At 49.6% G+C, this 25058-nt stretch overlaps 1 protein-coding gene across 26 annotated transcripts in view; it reads right to left on the bottom strand.

Moving 5' to 3' along the window:
- EXD3 (exonuclease 3'-5' domain containing 3) overlaps positions 1 to 25058 on the bottom strand; it is a 297294-nt gene that overhangs the window by 207856 nt on the left and 64380 nt on the right. For 22 of the 26 annotated variants that reach the window (XM_065036159.1, XM_065036161.1, XM_065036172.1 and 19 more), the window contains one exon: positions 19851 to 19964. In XM_065036159.1, the coding sequence (XP_064892231.1) occupies positions 19851 to 19964 (114 nt within the window). Of the gene's footprint in view, positions 1 to 19850; positions 19965 to 20094; positions 20296 to 20338; positions 20357 to 20663; positions 20920 to 23631; positions 25038 to 25058 lie in introns of those variants that run through there. The other 4 variants (XM_065036166.1, XM_065036167.1, XM_065036170.1 and 1 more) reach the window with 4 other exon arrangements.

Below are 25058 nucleotides of genomic sequence, written 5' to 3'. Positions count from 1 at the left end.
GTTTAACGCGAGTGGTTCGTTATTTCTCCACTAGCGGACGTGCTGTGGGTGCTGTGACACACCCTGGGCCGCCCGGGCCGTGCTGGGCTCCCGGCGGCCTCTTCCAGCGCATGAACCGCCACTGAAATAGAGGCGCTCGCGCCACCGAACGCACCGCGCCACGTGTCCCGGCAGCAGCTCCCACTGCAGAACCAGCACACGTTTCCATTCATAGGCCGGGTGGAAAAGACAGGTCAACCCAAAACAACTCCCCTACTCCATTCCTCCCTGGATCCAAAGGAGGGGAAAAACCTCCTTTCAGTTCAAACAAGACAGTTGTTTCACCCAGTAGAAAATACTTCACTTCACTCTAGCAGGGAGGTCAGTATCTAAAAGTTTCTCTTCCGGTTGTTGTCCAACCACCTTTCAGACAGCCCTGATTTAACAGAAACACCTAATTGCACTGTGGACCTGCAGGTACCGGCCAGCAAACCCCAACTGGAGCCCCAGGGTTTGATCTCTTGTATTAACGTGACAGCAATAACATAACAGGGTTAGCTCGACCCATTGTGTTTTCTCTAACATCCTTGCAAAAGCTTATCACAAAGCATCCGGCCACACATTCAACGCTGATTTCATGTTTCTCGTTTGATTCTTCTAGAGAAAAGCTGGAATTCCTCAGATGCCGTTAGCCGAGCCCACCCCTTCCTGGGATCACTATTTTAAGCTGTACCTTGGTCTGTGCTGCCGGCACCACTGCTCAAAAGTCAAAATATAGAGGGCGAGCAGAAATACATCTGGAAAATGAGCCGCATGGGCAGGACACTGAGAAACTGCCACGCCAGAGAGAAGAAAGGGCGATGAAGAACAGCACATAGAGTAAAAGTATATTGCAAGCAATAAAAGCTTTTATAGAAGAAGAGTCTGGTCTTTCTCAATGGCAGTAAAAGTCATTCTTTTAACTAAGAGCAAGAAATCCATTCTGAGAAATCCGAGTTATGAAAACATAATAGGAAACCTCACAATTTTGCTAATAGATGCTCTGCTTCTCAGTGAGTCAGAAGTTCACATTCTTCTAACGCCGCCTCCCAACTGAAAACAATCCCCACACTTCAAGCAAAAGAATAATAAAGCACACATATGCTTCTTATAAAACAACCCTTACAAATAACCATGGCTTTTGTTTTCATAATGGCTAAAATTCATCATTTCCCCCCCAAAAAACACAGATCAAACAAAACGCGCTCTCATTAAAAGAAAAGGCTGGTTTGTCCGAGTGGAACAGCCAATAACATTTTCCTATTATTTTGTTAGCACTTTTTGTCAATGAGGAGGAGGGAGAGCTGCTGAGCAGACAGGGCCGGGCAGGCGGGACGGCTCGGCACCCAAACCGGGACCCTCGTCCCCCAGCGCAGCCCCAAGGGCACCCACATTCCCCGCAGTGCACCATCACGGAGGGGTTGCGTGCAGCTCCTGCACAGAACATGCCCTGCAGATCTGGTGCCAACTAAAGAAAGGATACGAAACCGACCCCAGAAGTTTCCCAGCCTCGGGCACATCCTCACATGGTGCCCGAGACGACCCACTGGACTCCGTCCTCAGACACACGGGGTGACCTGTGGGGTGTCCTGTGCAGGGACAGGACTTGGACGCCACGATCCGTGTCGGTCCTTCCAGCTCAGGACATTCTATGTTTCACTCCTGGGGGACAGAGTGCCCCTTGTCCTCACACAGTGGCGAAGTAGAACATCTCACACGCTGGTCTGAACGCACACAGGGGTCACCACCTCAGACAAATAGTCAGTTTTGGATACTTTCAATACACCCAAGGAGAAGCGCACCTATTGTTACACAAGTGGCAATTCTAACAATAATACAAATAAGTTGCTTTCTAGGCAGGTAATGAAATCCATATTAGTAAAGGCCTAAAAATATAACAATTGTTAACCTTTTGCAAGTAATTGGCAAGACTTTTAATGGCTTCCTCATCTGCTGGATGGGCCATAAACCCACCACGGGTTACAGTAGCGCCGTTATTAAGCACTAAGACGATCCCCAGCACAGGGGACTCGGAGCTGCAGGCTGATTGGAGTCAGGGGACAGCACTGCACCCCCCCATTCCCGTCCCCATTTTACACCCTCTCCCGCACCTTCACCTCCAGGAACAGGGAGGTGACCAAAGAGACTGAGCTCGGTCCATCCCCATCCCGCCAAAACCGCATCTCAAGTTCCTGTGTTTGTAAAGCAAAAAACACAGTTTCATCATAAAATATCTATTTTCCTCCAAAAATTCAGCCAAGCTACTTTTACTTACTTTAGCCAACAGCTCTGCGCATTTCTTCAATGATAAAGATAAATGGGTTTTGTTCCAGCACTCTGGAAAACGAACAACTTCTTTCTTCAAGCTTATTAAGCCTGTAAAGGTGTAGAAAACTAATATTGTCGGGGATAAAAGGGGCAACTTCTTACATATGTCATTATTTTCTGGCTACTTGGTACTGAGACCGTCAGAACAGCAGCAGGTCTAGAGGACTGGACTGCGGTTTGGGAATGGAGCAGCAGATGCGGAGTGTCATAGAGCTCAAGAGGTACACAGATCTTTTCCCATCCAGACACCTCTGGAAATCCCCAGGTTCTAAGCCAAAGAACCTTTAACTATCCTAACTAGTTTTCCATGAAAAAAAAGAACAACTGTTGATACTAAAAATGTTTTGAAGCCATCCAGCTTTCCTTGTAGAACAGTAACAATAGTTTGATTCTTGCTTATGCACCATTCCCACATTTTCTTCGAATCATAGAATCATTTTGGTTGGAAGAGACGCTCCAGATCATCGAGTCCAACCATTAACCCAAGGCTGGTGCTGCCCCGTGTCCCCCAGAACCTCGTCTGCACAACTCTGGCATCTGCTGCCACTCGTGTGTCCTCAGGAAGCATCAGCAGATCATCTCCCTTTGGGAGGTGCCGGGGCTGAACCCCATGTATGGACCAGCCAACCCGGCCCTTGACAGAACCCAATGTGCTGCAGCTTCATCCCAGCAGCGAGCGAAGGGCACCAAGGGCATCCCGACCCAGATCCCAGCATCTCTGCTTCTGTTCCCTGTACGGCCCATCCTGGTGTTTAACATCAGCCATAGAACTCATTTCCATCTGTGGCTGGATAACCCAATCGTCAGAAGAAATCTAGACCTGAGAAACACCGCTTGAGGCTGAAGAACACGTCAGCTTTTCTGCCGGCATTTTAGAAGCATCTTAAAATAACCCTTTCACTAAGGTAGGAATTCACTTTTGTGTTGTTTTTCTGACTAGCTGAGACCATTCAGATCACTGAAGACATGTAATCAAGTTCAAGGAAACTTTGTTCTGTAAGTATCCCAATGAGAAATAAATTGCTTTTAGAAATAGAAGCTGAAATAGAAGCTTTTACATGCTGAGAGCTGATGTCAGTGAAGTATTTAGTCTGTGTTCAAGCACACGTTAAAGTGCACAGCTAAAAACATGGATCCACTTTCAGAACCCAGCACAACGGCTCAGAACTCCAGCGAAGACGTTCAGGTATTTTATCCCATCCTGAGCAACACCAACTTATTTCAGCCAAAGCTTTAAACCTCAGTATCTCCTTGAAGGAGCAGCTCCATGGACGGAGTTCTCACCCAACGGAGCTGACACAAAATCTCCATGCACACCGACTAAAGAGGAGCATTTCACTGGGCTTGGGCCCACACTCTCAATTTTAATCCAGTTTTTAATTTATGCTTAATTTCTGCTTTAATTAAGGGAAGTTTCACCTAAGTTAGGGTCCCTGTGAGCTTTCTATAACGTTGTACCATGAAATGCTTTAACAAAACCTTCGAAAGGCAGGGAAAGAGGCAGGGAAGGCAGGAGTGCACGGCGTTAAGTACAGATCTCTTTCTGATGTTTCTTCCATGTAGTTTGGGCCATTGTTCTTTATAAAAACTGCTTTTGTAGATCTTTTAACACACTGACCAGTTTTCTACAGCTAGAAAATGATGGAGGAAAAACGAGAGTGTAGCAGCTCCAGGTTTTCTGTCACTTTCTGGAGTTGGGTTATGGTACCAGCTCTAATTCTTCCCTTTGCTCACAGATGGACTGGCAAAGGTTAGAGCTGTCGGCCAAGGACAAACTCCAGCTAACGGTGGGTATTAGAGACCAGGTTCACATCTTGCAATTACTACTGAAGTAATTTTTCCAGCAAGGGAAAAGCCCACAGCTCTTATTGTCCAACGCTTGACAAGGGTGGGATTGAAGGAGCCGCTGAACTCCGCGCGGGGAAATTCACGTTTCCCCCTCTTACAGCGTATTGAACCAAACTGAGCCACTCCAGATGCCAATTTGAGAAAATATCATAGCTTTCTTCTCATCAAAAATACGGCTTGTAAAGTAGCTTTTCAGCTTCCCTTCAGGTTACAAATAATGTAATTTAAAGACTTAAGTAAAAAACGTGGAGAAGACCCATTTGTCCAGGCTAAATCAAGCTCTCCACAGGCAGAGTGCAATTGCTATTTTCTTCACATTGAAGAAAATAATGGCAAAATTACTACTTCTTCCCATGGCTAGTTACATCTCACAGTGTTATGCTGACGCTCTCTCTCCAGTACTGACACTTGACATTGCCAGAGAAAGCAAGAATCTTCAAATACCACATTATTCAAACTGATCTTTGCTCTTGTAGCTGCTTTTGAAGATTCTGTGCTGAGGTGCCAGGAACAGGACCAATTCCTCTCAAATGTGCCCCAAATTTGCTCCCTCCAGGCCATCATCAGGGGATTGCAATCACAGATCATAGAACGTCCTGAGCTGGAAGGGACCCAGAAGAATCATGGAGTCCAACTGCTGTCCCTGCACAGGACACCCCACAGGTCACCCCGTGTGTCTGAGGACGTTGTCCAGTCTCTTCTTGAACACTGTCAGGTTGGGCCGTGACACCTCCCTGGGGAGCCTGTTCAGTGTCCAGCACCTCTGGGTGAAGAACCTTTTCCTCATGTCCCACTGACCCTCCCTGGCACATCTCCTGCCGTTCCCTGGGCTCTGTCACTGTCACAGAGCAGAGCTCAGCCTGCCCCTCCTGCTCCTGCTGAGGAACCTGCAGCCCATGAGCTCTGCCCTCAGTCTGCTCTGCTCCAGCTGAGCAAACCCAGGGACTGCAGCCGCTGCTCATCCGGCTTCCCCTCCAAACCTTCCCCAACTTGCTGTCCCTCCTCTGGACACTCTCCAGCAGCTTTATCTCCTTTTCTCCTGTGTCCCCAGCCCTGCACACAGTGAATGCTGCGGGTGAGGCCGCCCCAGAGCAGAGCAGAGCGGGACGACCCCCCCCTGCCCGGCTGGCCATGCTGTGCTGGGTGCACCGGGACACGGGGCACTCTTGGCTCCAGGGACACTGGTGGCCAATACAGTCAAAGGCTTTTCCACCAGCCGCTGGCTCAAGCCGTTCTGTTCTAGAACACGCCAGAGACGGCACACGCAGGCTCTGCCAAAAACTTGCTCGGTACTTCACACTGAGCTCCCTCCGACTGAAGAGCTTGCCCTGGGTTCTTTCAGTGTAGAAGCTAGATACAAGGCTGAATAAAAGATATCACTGTCACTTAACATCAAAGTAGCAATAGCTATTCATATGTGAAATTTATAGGTGCACCCTCTTCGATACAGTCAAAACTCTTTGAGAGGTCCTCTGCATGACTTCAAGGCTCCAGCTCTTGGGAGGTCAGGCAGAGGAGAGCCGATACCTGTCCTGTCAGCTCAGCAGCAGCGTGCTGGGGGAGGTTTGTTGGTTCATATGGCAACGGGGAGGGTAACGCGGCTGCCTGCTCACCCCTCTGACTGACGCACATCTCGAACAATCGTTCTCTTCCTGTTCATACGACATAAGAAAAACAGGATGTTGAGAGGTGTTTATCTGAATGAACAAGATAAGCAACATCACGGACATTTCTAAAAGTGTAAAATTTAACCAACAAGATCTTATAGATTTTCTGTGGGAAAAAAAAACCCTCCAAGTGCTGCACTGCTGAATGTGATTAAATTATGCATGGAAAGAGCCTTTCCCTCCGACCTGCAGGAAACAGTTGAGGAGCTGTTATATGAGCCATGAATACCAATGGAAAGTCTTTTTAGTGTGAGATACTGAGTTACACTGCTGAATCAAAATGGAGAAAAACAGCTTAGTGTGCAATATCCCGCTGCTCTGGAAACCGTATTCAGCTCAGGGACGGGCTGGGGTACACAGTGAGGGTGCTCAGCGGCCCTGCTGCTACACCGGCAGGATTATAAAGCAGTTTGTGGCAATGAGCACCATTGCACAGGCGATTCTCAGGCCCACGGGCTTTCACTCAACCTGAGTAAACATCACAGGTGCTTTGGAGCATTTTAAAAGTCCATCTGTGCCTGAGAAGGAACCTTCTCACTCCTCATCACAGTTTCATCAAAAAGGGAATTTGCAGTGTGCCCAAATCACACAGCAGAGTACGGAGCCACAATCACTGCTGTCCGCTAACGAACACGAGCTGGTACAGCCCAGGAGAACACTGTGGTTCAGAGCTGACAACCAGCTCACACCGGAAAAGTGCAACATCATCCCAGGGGCACCTCTGGAAAGGTACCAGTCTTCACACCCGTGCTCATGTCCCCCATACACATGGGCAATGCACCCAGCTAGAAACATCCAGATACAGGGCAAGATCACAGAACGGTTTGGGTTGGAAGGGCCGTGAAGCTCACGTAGTCCAACCCCTGCCACAGGGGGTCACCTCCACCGGCCCCGGCTGCTCAGCGCCCGTCCAGCCTGGCCTGAGCCCTTCCACGGATGAGGCAGCCACAGCTGCTCTGGGCCAGGGCCTCAGCACCCTCCTTGAGGAGAATTTCTGCCGTGTATCTAACCTAAATCCATCCTCTTTCAGTTTAAAGCCATCACCACTCGTCCTGTCACAACGTTGCCTTGTAAAAAGTCCCTCTCAACTTTCTTGTAGGTGCCTTTAGGTACGGAAAGGCCACACTAAGGTCTCCCCGGAGCTTCTCTTCTCCAGCTGAACCCCCCAGCTCTCTCACCTGTCCCCAGCAGAGCTGTTCCAGCCTCGGGTCATTCCTGTGGCTCCTCTGGCCCCTCTCCAGCAGGTCTGGACCAGCACTGCAGGGGGTCTCACTGAGTGGGGCAGAGGCGCAGGATTCCCCCAAATGTGCTGCCCACGGGGCTGGTGACACAGCCCAGGGTACTGATCAAGATGATGAGAATGTAACTGGGAAGTGGTTGAACACACCACAGGTGAGCCAGTGTCAACTCGCATCTGCTTTAAAATATCACTTCATTGCAGAAAAGAGAAGAAATCCTCAGGAGCAGGGAGAAAGGATGAGGTGTACGCAGAGACCGGTACATTAGAGAAACCCAGAAGAAGCAGGGCTTGGGAAGTTAACTGCCAGCAGCTGCCTTGCTGTGGCAGCAGGACGAACGGGACCAGCAGCAAGGAATCTGGAACAGGCAAGTGGGAGGCTGGAAGTGGAACATCCCTCTGTGTTTTAGGAGATATTTGGAGCATATAAACCACTCAGAGCGGAATGGTTCACATGGAGTCAAACAAGATACAAAGGAGAAGGACATCATGCTTCAGCCTGACTTCCCAAGGGGTCATTCCTGTTTAGGAACTACTGAGTACCCGATTTAAAGTCTCCTCAGTCTTCAGCCTCACAGGAAAAATAAACCTGCTCAATATTTTGGCTTGGGATGCCCAAGAATTAGCTTGTTAACTGGGAAGTTGAACAATCTTTCACATACTTTCTTGTTCATAGCGTCACCTATTTAATGTAATTTAAAATACAATATCCATTAAGGCCTTTTGCATGTCATCATATCCCATGGAAGAACCAGACCACAGGCCACAGCGCTCCGGTCATTCAGCACCACAATGGTGTCCTTGTGCACTGCGAGACACACGGCCCGACGCTGAGCACCTCCTGTTAACAATACTTGGGTTTATAGCACACTGGGTACCACAGACCTATTTGAGCACATGGTTAGAATAATAATGAGCTAACAGAGAATGTAAGAAGTCTTAAAATAGAAAATGAGTACAGTCAGATATTGAAGTGAAGGATAATAAATACGCAGACTCAGTAACAGAACAAGCAAGCTGCAGGGAGTGGGAGGTGGACAGAGAGCTCTCCAAGGAGAGCACCACGCAGTTGCTAAGGATTAAAAGATCAAAGTGCCTGTGCGCTGTCACAACAGCTCCATCCCAAAACGGGATCACGCACTGTGAGATATGACTGGATGTAATATCTACGTTTGACGGTTCTTTGTGCTGTCTGGAGAATCTCCCATTTGGGAGTTGCAACAGACTCCAGGAGCCGGAACAGCTCGCAGCTGGTTCAGAAGAGTCGGCCTCGCTCCTCCGGGAGCACCGGAGAGACACGTCGGGACGTCTGCACCGCCCTCCTCGGCGCTGCAAAACCATAACCCAGCCTGACACAAAGCCACCTGGACAACCCAACACCCCGCATGTGCTTGTGAGCTGCAGCTACACAAAATCCTTTCCAAGTGGTTGCTCTCCTCCACCACCACATTTTTATTTCAAAGACACTTGAAATAAAGATCTCTGGAACCTCCCCACCAGACTCCCGTGCAGCCAAGGACGTGCTGACCGCCCAAACGCAATCCTCCGACAGTCCTTACTGTGACCACTTCAGCACTTTCTTGCACGTCAATGATGCCACCAAGATGTCTCCCGAAGCAGCAGCCCTGAACGAAGCACCATCAGCATGAGCTGCCAACAGCACGTACAATCCGAAGACAACAGCTCTCTGTGTTTGTATTTTTCCCTTTCTATACTGTGCAGGTGTTGGTTTCCTCACAAAGCTGCACCTTGGGCTATAGGTGACAGTTCATACAGCAGGAAGATACTGCACACAGGCACTGGGAAGTGACACCATTTACCCCAAGTCTCCCGGCAGAACCCCAAGGAAACAAGAACAGGTTCCCGACCCTCACCTGCCTCTTTTTTGCATCAGTATGGATCCATCTGTTAATAAATACTTCTTACTTATTCTAGCCAGGTACCAGCAGCTCTGCAGAGCCAGTTTGCAGCCCCCAGTGAAGGCACAGACCCTCCTGGTGCCAGGGGACACGGGGACTCTCAGTGTCCCCCAAGCTGTCCCTGGAGCTGCTGCCACCTGCGCAGGCTCCTCTTACTCACAGGATTCCAGCTGCACCGGCCCCATCTTCTCAGGGCTACCAAAACCCCACACCACAAACGTGTTTCATTTACAAATCAGATCTCCCAGAGCAGGCCTGATTTCCAAAGTCCTTTAGGAAACAACGGCCAACCTTTGCTATCTGTGATCAGAATCCCAGAACGTCAGGGGCTGAAGGGCCCTGGAAAGCTCATCCAGTGCAATCCCCCCATGGAGCAGGAACACCCAGATGAGGTTACACAGGAAGGTGTCCAGGCGGGTTGGAATGTCTGCACAGAAGGAGACTCCACAACCTCCCTGGGCAGCCTGGGCCAGGCTCTGCCACCCTCACCCCAAACAAGTTTCTTCTCAAATTTAAGTGGAACCTCCTGTGTTCCAGTTTGCACCCATTGCCCCTTGTCCTGTCACTGGTTGTCACCAGAAGAGCCTGGCTCCATCCTCCTGACACTCCCCCTTTCCATATTGATCCCCAGGAATGAGTCCCCCCTCAGTGTCCTCTTGTCCAGCTCCAGAGCCCCAGCTCCCTCAGCCTTTCCTCACACGGGAGATGCTCCACTCCATCAAGAAGACACAGGGTAGAACAGATGTGTACAACAAAGCGATTTCTACTTACTTTCACATGAATTTTGTTTTCCCATTTGGTGAACATATTTAAGTCTAGCATCAAAGGAACAAAATGGAAGCCCAATCATTGTCTCCAGTTTGGCTGGTTTACAGACCAACCCCTGGCCTTTAATTCTAGGACGTGAGTGAGTACGAGGGCTCTGACAGCCAGAGGGCCCCTCTGTCCATCTGACCCAGGTTAACGCTGTCCCGTTCGGCCCACAAGAGAACGCAGGGCAGGTCGGACAAGAGAAAGACAGGGACAAAGACAGACAGACAGACACTGCAATAGACTGAGAGCCAAAGCCCGGCGGTGGGATGAAAGAACGTGGAACGAAGGCAGGACCCAGCCAAGCCAAACAAAGCTTTCCTTGAGTGATTACATCTGCTGGAGAGTCCCCGGTTTGCACTCTCCTCGCTGAGAAATTCTGTTAATTGTGTCTAGGACATTTAAAAAATCCCAAAATAAGCTCCTCTGTAATCACAAAAGCTCTGAACTGCATGAACTTTTGTTACGCCGAATTACCGATCGCTTGCTCATACTTCTTGAAGTAAAAGCTGAAAATTGCTTTACTGAAGATTTTTCTGAGGTATAGCCCTGGACAGGAAGAACCGGTAATAAATCTTCATTTCTTTTTCCCCAAGAAAAAACAATTTAGAACAACTCTTCTCCCTCCCAATGTCTGTGTAGCTCAGTACAAAGAGCATCCAGAAGAACATGAAAAGAGAGACTTCCTCAACTTAGGCAAAATTAAATAAGGTTAAATGAATGCTCCATAGAGCCAAAGACTCCAGTTCCGTCACACAGCATCGCTCCCTGGAATCCAACAGGGACGGTGGCCACTGGGCCCCGGGCCCCGGGCAGGAGCGTGTGTCGGCACAGCACGCGCCACAGGCCTCTTTTATACGTGCAAATCAACACTCCCAAGCCAGAAAGACAGATTCAACTTCAGCAGTTTTTGAGTTGGCTAAAAACCCGCGATTCTGCCTTGATCTGAGCCGCTCTGGGGTCACCGAACGCCGCTGCCCGCTGGTGTCACATCACGGACACAACTCGCCCGTCTGCGGCAAATCCCCAACAAACCCCGCTCGGCTTCGAGCCCGTCCTCCCAGCACCAGTTTGTACTCCACCACTCACCATGATAACCAGAAACGCCAGTGCGTTGATGGACTCCAAGTACCTTGCTTCTCTCCTCCACAACCCAAACCTCTGCCTGCATACCTCACACACACACAGTATCACACAGTATGTTTGGGATTGGAAGGGACCTCAAAAGATCACCTAGTCCAATCCCCCATGGAGCAGGAACACCCAGATGAGGTTACACAGGAAGGTGTCCAGGCGGGTTGGAATGTCTGCAGAGAAGGAGACTCCACAACCCCCCTGGGCAGCCTGTTCCAGTGTCTGTCACCCTCACTGAGAAGAAGTTTTTTCTCAAATTTAAGCGGAACCTCTTGTGTTCCAGCTTGATCCCATTACCCCTTGTCCTATCATTGTTTGCCACCGAGAAGAGCCTGGCTCCATCCTCATGGCACTCACCCTTTATATATTTATAAACATTAATGAGGTCCCTCCTTATTCTCCTCTTCTCCAAACTAAAGAGACCCAGCTCCCTCAGCCTTTCTTCATAAGGGAGATGCTCCACTCCCTTCATCATCTTGGTTGCCCTACGCTGGACTCTCTCCAGCAGTTCCCTGTCCTTCTGGAACTGAGGGGCCCAGAACTGGTAACTAGATAGAACCTCAGGTAACTAGATATTTGTACTTACCATTTGCTCCCTTCTGCCAAAACACACTTCTGTCCTTATAACATATACAGATACACATTATTAATTATAAAACAAGGAGCAATACACATTTTTCAATGAACTGCAGGGCAGGCAGGTACAACGGTGGGTTTTATACGCTCTACCATGCAAAGACAAGGCTCCAACTTGAGGTAAAACTCCCCCAGGCAGGATCCTGGCCTGCGGCAGCACCGTATGGCCAGGGTAAGGTGCTGCAGCACCGCGAGCAGGCGCCGACGTGCTGTTGAAAGGATGCAGATGCACAGACTGATGTTGGCATCAGCCAGGTTGATTTTTTAAGCAGTAAAGCAACTTTAAAACAGCGTCTATCCTTAAGACAGGCAGCCTTTCCAGGCGGAACCTCCTCCTTAACTCCTCGGGACACACAACCATCTCTCCATAGCCAGGATTGTATCATTTAGAAACAGTATGTGCTGAACGACACTTCAGCTGATGGATGGAGACACTGGGTGGTGCTGAGGGAAGCGGTGACAGTCAACCTGCCCCAGTGCTGAGCAGAAGAACAGTCTGACGGACACGGAGCACAACTGGAGAACGTCAACTGCGACAATCTCCAACCTCAGACTGTGGGGGGCTCCCTGAAAACCTGGGCTCTGTTGGGGAGGAGGCTGGGGGTTCATTTTATGCTTATTTGCCTCTTGTTTTTGTCTTCGTGGATAACATTCATTTCCAGTAACTGTCAACCAAAGTGGAAAAGGAGCATCTAACAATAAAGTGCAAGAGTCCATTATGAGTAATGGCAAGCCGTGTGCTTTTATGAAACAATAACACACCAACATAAAATAAATCAGTGCCTTTTAATTTAACAATGTAAATTGCCCTCCCACCTGCTGTGAATCTCCGTAAGGAGAAAAAGCTGGCTGCATATTTACCGAGCTGTCTATCCCCGTCTCACTCTGAACTGGCCTAATGCCCTGGGGTTAGACTGGAGGACTCTGTCATCTCTTGCACTCGTATGACCTAAGAAAGGGAATGTGGCCTTTTTCCCACAAGCCCAGAGTGAGAACATCATAAAAGCTGAACTTTAGCCCCCTTTTTGGGCAGGCAGCACAATAGCAAGGAGGATGCTGTTACTCCCTGGAGGCCCTGCTGCTGAAAAACATCACCAAGCTCAAGTAAAAGGTCAGTAGTTAGGATTGCATCTCTTGTTTTCTTCAGCTTTCCTCCTCCGTCAAAGGCAGTGAAACATTCTTCGCACACCCCCCTCCCTCCTTCTGAGAAATGCAGGAAGGAAGTGCTTGCAAAATAGTTTAATTTAAAAGACCGCACAATCACACACAGCAAACACTGCTTTAGACTCCGGGCAGGACATTTCTATTGCCTCACAGTTCCCACTGAAATACCAATGAATCCCTGCAGCACCAGAGAGGTTCCTCCCTCCCCGCACACAAACAGAAGCTGCATTTTGACTCCCAACCCCTTTTGTTCAGGAGCAGACACCTTGGGTGAGAAGATCTGCAGCGACGTGCTGCAGGTGAACCCCTCTGCTCCCCCCGAGCCCGCAGGTCCTGAGGAGGGGACATCACCCTGGCTGTACACACAGACTGGGGACGAGAGGCTGGAGAGCAGCTCTGAGGAGAGGGATCTGGGGGTCCTGGTCAAAGACAAGTTGAACATAAGCCACCAGTGTCCCTGGAGCCAAGAGGGCCCCGTGTCCCGGTGCACCCAGCACAGCACGGCCAGCCGGGCAGGGGGGGGTCGTCCCGCTCTGCTCTGCGCTGGGGCGGCCTCACCTGCAGCATTCACTGTGTGCAGGGCTGGGGACACAGGAGAAAAGGAGATAAAGCTGCTGGAGAGTGTCCAGAGGAGGGACAGCAAGTTGGGGAAGGTTTGGAGGGGAAGCCGGATGAGCAGCGGCTGCAGTCCCTGGTTTGCTCAGCTGGAGCAGAGCAGACTGAGGGCAGAGCTCATGGGCTGCAGGTTCCTCAGCAGGAGCAGGAGGGGCAGGGTGAGCTCTGCTCTGTGACAGTGACAGAGCCCAGGGAACGGCAGGAGATGTGCCAGGGAGGGTCAGTGGGACATGAGGAAAAGGTTCTTCACCCAGAGGTGCTGGACACTGAACAGGCTCCCCAGGGAGGTGTCACGGCCCAACCTGACAGTGTTCAAGAAGAGACTGGACAACGTCCTCAGACACACGGGGTGACCTGTGGGGTGTCCTGTGCAGGGACAGGAGTTGGAACCAATGATCCGTGTGGGTCCTTCCAGCTCAGGACTTTCTATGATTCCATGGTCTGACTGGAGTTCAGGGCTGTGGGGCAGGAACAGAGCAGCCAGCACAGCCTGTTCTATCTCAGGTTGCTGCATGGTACCAGGCACCACAAGGCAATAACATGGTCCTGCGTTGCAGGACACAGTTCCACCTCCAGCCTTTCTCATCATTAGTGCTTGTTTTATTTCCCAATACATTCTTCTTCCAATGTTTGCTACCTGGCCTTTGCTTGTGAAGGTTGTTTGGGACTCTTGGATTTAGCCTGACCCTTGTCGTCACCAGATGCAAGTGAAAGAACCAGAGGGAGAGGAAACAGCTCTTATACTCCATCCCTTTTTACCAAGAGGAATGTAGAGATCAGCAGGAAATTCATGGAAAACTTCTTGGTTATTGACCAGTTCATGCTGTATGACCACATAATTCTTTGTAGTCACACTGTTTTCATACCCTGGGCAAACAGCATGTATTATCACAAGCCTGCTTCTTCGACTTCTTGGAGACTTCGACCCGCCGTCCCTGGAGCTGTGAACCGTGACAGCCACCAGCACCGCCAGAAGGGCTCGCAAGTCCCTGCCTGCTTTCACTTCTTTGGGAACCACCCGTCCCCCCAGCCACAGCCCCTCGCAGCAAACCCCCCTGCGCCCGCAGCTCCTCCCAGCGCAGCCTTTGCTCCCCGGGTTCAGCAAACCCCACCGTGCTCCTGCCGTCCCGCGTCCCCGCGTCGCTCAGAGCGTGCGGGAGGTGCATTCTGAGCTGGCACTCCTGTCCTCCAGAGGGACGCTGTCAACAAACCACAGCTCTGTCCCTCTGTTTAACCTGCTGCTGTCGCAGCGCAGAATTAGATTAATAAAATGAATAAGAGATCAGTGCATGCAGGAACTGAGCAGAACTGCACCTGCTGCTCATTAGAGCGACGTCTTCTTCCTCCAAACAGGATGGCCGGGACAAGCAAAGAGCCAATAAATTATTTTCTAAAAGGAAATTAAGAAGTTTCGCATCTTGTTATTGTGAGCGCTTTCCCATGCACAGTCAAGAGCTTCACAAAGGGAAAGATGAATTCTTTACAGAACAGGGAAATGAGACTGCCCAGTGCCACGAATGCTCCGGGGGCTTCGGCTCCACAGCAGGACCTGAAACTGGGCTGCTGGGTTTTGCTTTTGTTCTTCTAAAGCTGACACCTTCAACTGACAGCATTTACCTCCAGCCCTGACCAGCGGGGAAACCTGACTTCTCCCAGTTTGAGGCCATTGCCCTGATGGGCTTTTTGGTTTTGTCATTTTTTTCATAAACGTACAGCTGTTTATTATCCTCCCCTCCCCCAGGAAAGTTTACCTTCATTTCTTTTTCAGTTGGTGTTTAACTCATGCGCATTGCTGGTAGACTTAAATGTAACTGTTAGCATTACAGAAATGCCTTCAGATTACAAATGAGGAATCCATAATGCTGTAGTGACCTTAAATAAAACATAATTGCTGTCCCACAGGGTACTGTAAAGGCATTTAGGAGCTCACTCCCCACCCCGCGCCTGCTGCGAGCCCAAAGCACAATGAAAAGGGATGAAATAAGCCCAGAAAGGCAGATGTGGCTGGGCAGACGAGGGGCTGTGCAGGCGGACGGCACAGAGCTGGGGAGCTTTTCATTATCAAGACCATTAAGAGTTACACACTGTGTTTTAATGATTAAAAGTACAACAAGCACAAACTGCACCGAAAGATGTGTTACGGATACAACCACCACATCAGCCACTATGTGTGTGAGGTCAGAGCGCCCAGGTTTTTAGGGACGTGGTTTAGTGTGGCCTTGGCACTGTTGGATTTACAGTTGGACTCAAAGATCCTACAGGTCTTTTCCAACCTAAGTGATTCTATGATTTCAGTAGTACACACTTTGCCTCCAGAAAGTCCTCACTGGTTGTTTCCACAACTACAGCCTAAAAGCCTCACCATTAAAACAACACACTCTTTCTTTAATCCTAGACACTGATACTCCAGTTTCACCCCAACTTCACCAAAATGCAGCCTTAAGTAAATACTATTTGACACTGAGTGCACTGGGCACATTGCAAAGAGTCACGCTGCATAAATTACTGACAGTTGGGTTTTTCAGAGAGCAAAGTCGGAGGAACGGCAGAAGGAATCCTGGAGTGTCAGTTAATTCAGCAAAAAAAACACCCCACTAAATATTATTTTCTTACCCTGAAATTTCAGCAGTTGCTCATAATATAAGTATAATTTACCATTAAGCTGGACTGTGACTTGAATTTTACTCCAAAACCTTCACTGACCCAGACAAGCCAGGGACGTGGTTCAATTCCACACGAGCCCAGGGGCCGGCACACTCAGCTGGGCCCCTGTGGCCTCGGACAGACACGATCCCCGTGGGCAGCACGACGTGAACCGAGGACGCGCCACGGCCGCTGGGGCGGTTCACAGTCCTTCCATCCCCTCCTTCTGCTCCCAAGGGTAAAGAAAATTGAGCCTCAAGTACTGAAAAGTTGATTCTCCATCATGTTAGACCCTTGCTATCCTGTCATAATATCCATTTGTACAACAGGTTTATACAGTGAACCTGAGAGGTGTTTCAGTGATCGTTCATCACCTTTCAACGGCTTTGCAGGCTTTTGCTATCAGAACCAAACATGGAATGCTAAAGCGATACAAACAAACCAAACCAACCAACCAAACAAATAAAACCCCCCACACCAAAAAAAAACCCCTAATAGCTGTTTTAAGGAATGGTTTAAATAAGGTTACAGAGCAGACAGATCTGAAAATATTAGCTAAATACTGTAATGCACCTTTCAAACAAAACCAGTAATACAAGAAAAAGATGACAGCTCAGTTCTGAGCCTTTTCTTGGAAAAAGGTGATTCATTTCAAGGTGAGGCCTCCACTTCATCGACTTTCTCCATCTCTGAGGCAGCACAGGGAGCGCTGGGCTCCTCACTGCTCTGCCTGCACACCAACACGAACCCCCGGCCCCTCGGGACACACACCGGCTGTTCTGTGACTGATTCTGTGATCCTGTGTCCTTCCGCAGCCACACACAGAGCTGGGGCTCCTGAGGTGCCCTGGACACGGGCAGTGCCGGGCTGGGTTGTGCTTGGACTCAACGATCTTGAGGGTCTCTTCCCACTGAAATGATTCTGTGATTCTGGACCAGAGAGCATCCCTGGTTCTTCCCTTGGCCCAACTCCACAATCTGTCCACATGGGAGCTTCTTTACTAAACATCAGCCTTTCCACAGAAACCCAGAATGTCAGGGGTTGAAGGGCCCTGGAAAGCTCATGCAGTGCAATCCCCCCATGGAGCAGGAACACCCAGATGAGGTTACACAGGAAGGTGTCCAGGCGGGTTGGAATGTCTGCAGAGAAGGAGACTCCACAACCCCCCTGGGCAGCCTGGGCCAGGCTCTGCCACCCTCACCATGAAGACATTTCATCTCAAATTTATTTTTCCCTCTTTTTCCCCTCTTATTCTTGGTTAACCTGCTTCTTCTAAAGGGGAATTTCAATTATTGAGATGCTCGATTATTAAAGGAAGAAAACCCCCAGTAACTGCTGTCGGACACATCTGCAGATCAATCCGGCGGTTTGCGCTCGCGGTGCCGCCGAGGTGTTTACGCGAGCCGCGTGTTCTTCCCGTTGCGCCGCCGGGGCTGTTGGCCGGGCGGGTGATGGATGGTGGAGAGGGCTGTGTCTGGAACGCGCCCCCCAGGCGGCAGGAAGCCGCGCGGCCCTGGCCAGCACTTCCTTCCTGCGTCCGCGGGGGGACGGAACGGGAGAAACCTTGGCTGCCTCTCGCCCTGAGAAAAGTGCTCCCCTTCCAGCTGGATTACAGTAAAAACATGTTAATCTTTCACAAGATTATAATATCCTTCCTCTCTAAGTATAGCTACAGTGGTAGCGACGCTTCGATAATGAAATGAACCAACAATGTAAAACAAAATGAGTGGCTGCAGAGGGCTGTGCTGGAGGCTGAACACAAGGAGGCCCAAAGCTGAAGGTCCGCGTCTTCAGCCGAGATATAAATCCGCGCTGGATCACACCTGTCTAACCAGAGCCGTGACTCCAAGAGTAAGCAGGACTAAGCACTTCAACAGAAGGTGTGAAATGTGTCCCTCCGGACGTCTGCATTCCTGAGCCTGCTCTAGAGAGTGGGTCGAGACTCAAAGCATGATGTTTATTACCCCTGCAAAAAATAACGCTGCAACAAGCAATCTGTGAATGTGCTGACTCTGCGATCCACACGTTCCTCATGAGCACCCAGCACGGTTTGTTTTACAGAGACTTTCCTCAAATGCCTTTTTCCAAAGATCCTTTTCTGGATGATCCATGAACCCGCATGACAACCTGACGGGTAACCATCACCTGCTCACAGCAATAAAAACACATGCAGAGTTTCACAGAACAGATATTCCATGCTACCACAGGAATTTCCGTCAAATTTTCCGTTCTTGAACTCCCAGATTCAAACCCATAGACAACAGGAGCACCTTTGGTGTAGGCAGGTGCTCAGAACCTGTCAAGGGTTTGGATTACAGGGTGACAATAAAACCCTGTCAGGTGTATTGTTAACCCCCTCACCACCTTCCCACTCAGCACAGGCGATCGGGAGGGAAAGAAGGACAGAGAGAAGACAGTTGGAAACATTAAACATGTTTTACTGATGCCACAAATAAGAATAGAGAAAATAATACAAAATATACAAAACCAATCTGGAAAGTCCTGGCAACTGCAGAGCCGGCAGCCGAAGTCCTGGACTGGACTCTGCAGCCAATGGAACTGGATTCAGTCTGTCACTGTCCTCAGTTCGCAGGGACGACTCGCAAGGTCCCCTCCTAATGTTGCCATAAGGAAAAAGGGACGAGATCCTCGTGATCTCCCACTGTTACATGAAGTGTTCACGTGAATGGGATGTTATACTCCGTTGGTCAGTTTCTGGTCACCTGTTTCTCGTTGCCCCTGTCGCGAGATGTGAATCTGTCCTTATCAATAACCTCACATTCCATTGCTGTGCTCACCAAAACATGCGTCTGGTTCTCCAGGCAAATGCAGCTCATATGAAGCTTTAGCTGGCAGGCACATTCACTAACAGAGAAACTTGTTCTTAACAAAACCAGGACAGAACGTCAACCTCAGTGCCACCACGGGGATGTCCCTCAGGCTGATAGTGTCTGGATGAGTTTGCCCAAAAGAGTCTGAAAAAGGGAGGAAGGAATTCTCGGGACTCTCAACAACAAAAGGAAAATCCCAAACCTGTGAGCAGAATGTTCTCAGAACAGTCTCTGCTTCTGAAAAAGGAATCGGACAAAAAGACCTCACCCATTCACAAAGAGTGGGGAACAATGGGAACTGTCAAAAAATAGCCCTCACAACAGAGCGAGGAATGTCCCTTTACACATCCAAAACAGCCCAGAGCGGAGCAGGAGCCTGGGAGGCCCTCAGGGCTTCTGGCGTACGCATCTCCCAGGCCCTTCTCACTGCAGAACCTGCCAGAAGCATGAGATGGTACTGAATTCCAGTAACCAAAGATGGGGATGCAAGAGGAGAGGAAATTTATGGCAGGACTGAGCTAGAATAAGTAACAAACTCCTGTCCATTCAATCTCTCCGGCAAGGACCTTGACATGGAAACTCCATGGGACATACGTGACAATGGTATGTGTGCGCATCTTCCACAGGTCTTACTTTATAGGGCAAAGCAATTACAAAAGCAATTAATAAGAAAACTAAATTATGGATAAGATCTGAATGAGTTGTGTAACACACAGTAATAAAAATCATGTGTTCTTCTGAACTGGTGAGAAGTTATAAAAACAATTGCTATAGGTGTTCTCAACCTGGAATACAATTCTGAGAAGGCTGGATGTGGACCAGAAGACCTCAAAGGTCCAATAACCTTCACGGCATGCAGTTTAGCATTGAATTCACAGGTTTTGCTCTATGTGTGACTCAACATTCTCCTCCAATAGCACTAAGGAAAATAAACGGCAAGTAAATCATGTGGAACGAGCAGGAGAAGACAAGCAAACACTTGGATAAGCAGAAAACTCACCCGTGGGCTGATCACTTGAGTCACTGTCCTGATTCATCCTCCAAAGGTGGCGCCAGGTCAAGGTGCTGAGCTGAGGGGTCTGCAGATCTGAGCTGGCAGCACAAGCTCTTCCTTCTGAAAAGAAGAAATGTCGTGTTACTATTAAACTGTACAAACTTCACCCTGTGTGACAAAGGGAACATCTTGTGTGGGGTCTGTTGTCTTTGAATATAAACAAGATAGTGGAGAAACTGTGTGCACATACAGCTTAGCACAGAAATCATGGTATAATACATTGCCTGAAGATCAGAGAACCGAATGGTGAATTGCTGAATTAAGTCAAGCAAGAAACACTAAAAAGAGGCATCCGAAATCTCATGCAAGTTAAAACAACACGTTGTTAAAACATCTGCATTTCTGGAGCAGGTCAAGATCAGCTGTCGGATTTGAACTGCACAAACAGGAGTCTCTGACGCTGTTTACTTGTTTAACCAAACAAACAAACAGACCTATCTAACTTCCAAACTGGTCAAACATCCACGCACAGTATGTTTTCGCTGCGGCTGAACAGCTCCTCCTCTTTGTTTGCTCACCCTTCCCCTCAGCACATCTTGCCTGTGGTAGGGTTGGGAACAGAACCCATGTCTCCCAGATCCCAACCACCACATCCTTCCTGCTGAATCACAGCGCGGGCTTGTTGATCAGGAAGGAAATTCCCCCTCGAGAGCTCCCACTCCACGTGCACTGAGGAACACGAGCGCTGAGAAACATACAAACGGAGCAGCAAGAACAACAAGTGATTTAAGCCACCGTATGACGGGTAAAGGGAAATACCAGTGTGTGGGGGTTGTTGTCAGCAGCGGAGCGAGGCACCACGGGGCAGAGCCAGCGCAGAACCAGCGCATCCGCACGGCCTCAGTAACGGGCTCTTGCTCTTCTGCGGGCGACACGTAGCTTGGAAAACAGCCTCCCCAGGTTTGGCAGGAGCTGTGTGTCACTGCGGGGCGAGAGGTTTCTGCTCTTCCCAGGCACCGCGACCGTCAAGAGCAAAGGGAAAGAAAAAGAGGACAAAGGAGAAGCAGAAGAGGAAGAAGAAAAAGAAGAAAAAGAAGAAGTAAAAGAAGAAAAATGATAATAACAAGAAGAAGAAGAAGAAGAAGAAGAAGAAGAAAAATAAGAAAAATTATAATAATAATAAGAAAAGGAAAAATAAAAAGAAGAAAAAGAAGATGAAAAGGAAGAAAAATAAGAAAAGAAGAACAAGAAAAAGAAAAAAAGAAGAAAAAGGAAAAATAAAGAGAAGAAAGAAAGAGAAAGAAAGAGAATAAAAAAGAGAAAATAGAAAAGAGAAATAGAAGAGAAAAAAGGAAAAAGGAAAAAGGAAAAAGGAAAAAGGAAAAAGGAAAAAGGAAAAAGGAAAAAGGAAAAAGGAAAAAGGAAAAAGGAAAAAGGAAAGGGAAATGGAAAAAGGAAAGGAAAAGGGAAAGGGAAAGGGAAAGGGAAAGGGAAAGGGAAAGGGAAAGGGAAAGGGAAAGGGAAAGGGAAAGGGAAAGGGAAAGGGAAAGGGAAAGGGAAAGGAAGCAAAGCCAGGGGGAAAATACCAAAAGTGGAACAAATATTTTTTAACCCAAATGCAGTTCACCTCATTGGTCTCTTAGAAAACAAAAAAAAAAGGTTGTAATTCTGTGATCTGTTTGAGGACACAAACTCTGAACTGGCGAGTTCATGGTCCAGGACTCTGAAGAATGTGGCTCCGCTCAGCAGTTGGGCAAAGGAGCAGAATTTCCCCACCGGCAAGCGCTGGGTTTCCAGGTTGATCCCATGGGACACCCCCAGTAACCGGCAGCACCGGCTCCTGCAGGGCAGGGAACCAAACCCTCCACTGCAGCGTCCTGGGGTCGTTCACGGATCTGGAGCAGCTGTGGATGGACACACAGACAGGACTTGCTGCCTCGAGAGCAGAGCCCAGGGCAGGGGGACAGCTGGGGACAGGCCTGTCCCCCCACAGGACACAACAGCCCCCGAGGAGCCTGGTCTGGGGGCAGCCACCCCACAGGAACACCTGTGAGCTTCTGTTCCCCACCACCAGCTCCTCTGGTTGCTCAATATAAGTTGGGGAATGAGCTGTTGGACAGCAGTGCAGGGGAAAGGGACCTGGGGGTCCTGGGGACAGCAGGGTGACCATGAGCCAGCACTGGGCCCTTGTGGCCAGGAAGGCCAATGGTACCTGGGGTGGGTTAGAAGGGGGTGCTCAGTAGGTCAGAGAGGTTCTCCTGCCCCTCTGCTCTGCCCTGGGGAGACCACACCTGGAATATTGTGTCCAGCTGTGGCCCCTCAGTTCCAGCAGGACAGGGAACTGCTGCAGAGAGTCCAGCGCAGCCACCAAGATGCTGGAGGGAGTGGAGCATCTCCCGTGTGAGGAAAGGCTGAGGGAGCTGGGGCTCTGGAGCTGGACAAGAGGACACTGAGGGGGGACTCATTCCTGGGGATCAAGATGGAAAGGGGGAGTGTCAGGAGGATGGAGCCAGGCTCTTCTGGTGACAACCAGTGACAGGACAAGGGGCAATGGGTACAAACTGGAACACAGGAGGTTCCACTTAAATTTGAGAAGAAACTTGTTCCCGGTAAGGGTGGCAGAGCCTGGCCCAGGCTGCCCAGGGAGGTTGTGGAGTCTCCTTCTGTGCAGACATTCCAACCCGCCTGGACACCTTCCTGTGTAACCTCATCTGGGTGTTCCTGCTCCATGGGGGGATTGCACTGGATGAGCTTTCCAGGGCCCTTCAACCCCTCACATTCTGGGATTCTGGGATTAAGCCCCAAGCCTGATCCCCATGGATCCCCAGTGACGCCAGAGGCACCTCCCAAAGCCAATGCAGGGAGAACCGGTGCAGTTCTGGGACACAAAGCTCCTCCAAGGACAGACACCTGCATCCCACCTGAGCATTCCTGCTGATTGTGGAGATATGGAGACATCTCTAGGGAGCTCACCTGGACAGGGATGACCTGAACGAGACATCTATGGAGTAACCCATTTCCCTCAATGGCCACCTCACAGGCATCTCTGTCCAACCCGCTAGATCCCATCCTCTGATTTTCCCCCAGAGCTTAACATATTGGCTTTGCTGTCCCACAGCACATGGAGACATATCAGAAAGGTTCAGGCACAGCAAATGCCGCTGCTTTTAGGTTTGGTATTTTGAATTTATCACCTTCTCATTCTTCCTGCATTACTTCAATTGCCTACATGTTTTGTATTTATCTCAATAGATGTACACAGATCCAGGAGTCAGAGCCAGTGCTGGAGTTGGGTTCTGGTTGGACTCGATGATCCTGTGGGTCTCTTCCAACCAAAATGATTCTATGATTCTATTCTATGACTTCAAAGGGGGGAAAAGTGACGCCCAGGCCTGTGGTCTCTTCATCCCCCAGCCTGAAATGCAAATAGCAGTTCCATCTCTTCGTTATCACATAAATCTTTAACTACACAGAAACAGCAACTTCTCTGTGATAAGGATATAGCAAAAAAGCACTGACTCCAGCAAAAAAAACCTTAAAATAATTGAAAAAAAAAGAAAAACAGAGGCAGCAGAAGCCGCTGGGCAGTCCCTGCAGGCAGAGCCAGCGCTTCGGGGCGATGGGACACGCAGGACCAGACCTGCCACTGAACACACCTGCTGCATCCGTTCATTTCATCTGAGTTCATTCTAAGGAGATTCCTCTTTTCTGCCTTGGTTTAAAGGAATTTTTACTAAATTATTATTGATTTTTGATCATTTATGAGAGCCATTGAATCATTTCCTACCGTTATTATGATAATAAGATCCGGTGGAAGTGCTGAAGGCTCAAACCACAACAAACACAGCGCGAACCGGCAGCGCTGCGCAGTCCCGGCGTACACCCTCCACCTCGTTAGTTCTGAATTAAAACTAGAAAGCAGCTGACAAATATCAACAGATGTCTCTCAAAGTCCGCCGGTCCATCACGGCTGTGCCCTCGGCGCGGTGAAACCCGCCAGCTTGCCAAGCATCTCTCTCACGGGAAGTTCCTGTCCACGTTCCTAACATCAATAAGCAAATTGTTGTGACACCAAGGGCATAAATAAAACCTGAGGCCATGGAGAAAGCCCCGTATCCCCAGGAACGTGTCTTCCTGCATGCACAGAGCATCCAGCACATCGTCAGCGTCAACAGGATACCAAGGAAGAAACAATCCTCGTCTGCGGGTACCAGTCATGTGGAGCAATATTTGAAAGCAAGAAGTTCACACCCAGCCTTTCCCAACCTGGAGCTGACAGTGCAAATCGGAGGCCAGCAGCGCAGTTCTGTGTATTTTACTCCTGGCAGCGGAGCTGACCCTTCATTATTAAAGCAGCGACTTCAAACGGCTGGGTCACCGCATCCCTCCCAGCCAGGATAAACACTTCACCAGCAGCATCCGACTGAACTTAATGCAACAACCCACTCCATTCCATTTGCAGCAAGGAGGGTTATTCCAGAGGGTGAGCAGGGAAAATCTAACAGGACGTCTTGCAGTGAGCTGAGTCCTCCTTCTCAAAGGAGGAAAAAAAGAATTAGAAAAAACAAATAAAAAATCACAGCTTGGACTTCAGCTTCTGCAAGCCCAGGAAGATCTTTAAATGTGATGCTTCAGCAACCGCTGCCCCAAAGCTGCAGGGACACAGTGACTCCCCAGGCACGAGTGAGTCAGGGGAAAGGAGCCCAGGGACACACGGGGTATTTGCCTATCGGGGCACTTGGGAAGAATAACATTTGCGCTTCTTGTAGACCTGAAGAGTCACGGATGGGTAGGACAAAATAAATAGTTTGCATGATTGCTAAGTATCCCCGCACTGCCCAGAGCTCCTCGGGAGGCAGTTTGCTGTCTGCGGGCCGGGAGGCTGAAGGCAGCAGAGCAGCTAAGAAGAGGCTCATTGCAGCGAGAGGAAGCAGCAGCAGGCTCCTGCGAGCACACCGCCGGGCCCGGCGGCTTCTCGGGCTCCCAGACCCTCAGCACCTGCGAATCTCCACTCCCACCCAGAGGCCGGCAGCTCGCACAGATACAAACTCGCCTGCACATCCCGCGTGGGGCGACGGCTGCCGATCGCTCCCTTTCCTTACCCCCCTGCACCTTGTGAGTACGTGAGAAGCCCCGTTCTCAGCAGTGTGAACAGGGACCACTCCACAGACCAAGCTCTCCCTGTTCTCTTGCTCTTCTTACACACCAAGTGCC

This window comes from Columba livia, chromosome 19 (assembly GCF_036013475.1).
Source record: "Columba livia isolate bColLiv1 breed racing homer chromosome 19, bColLiv1.pat.W.v2, whole genome shotgun sequence".
Taxonomy (NCBI): domain Eukaryota; kingdom Metazoa; phylum Chordata; class Aves; order Columbiformes; family Columbidae; genus Columba; species Columba livia.
Note: the sequence above shows the minus strand (reverse complement) of the source record. Positions and strands in the feature narration are given on the sequence as shown.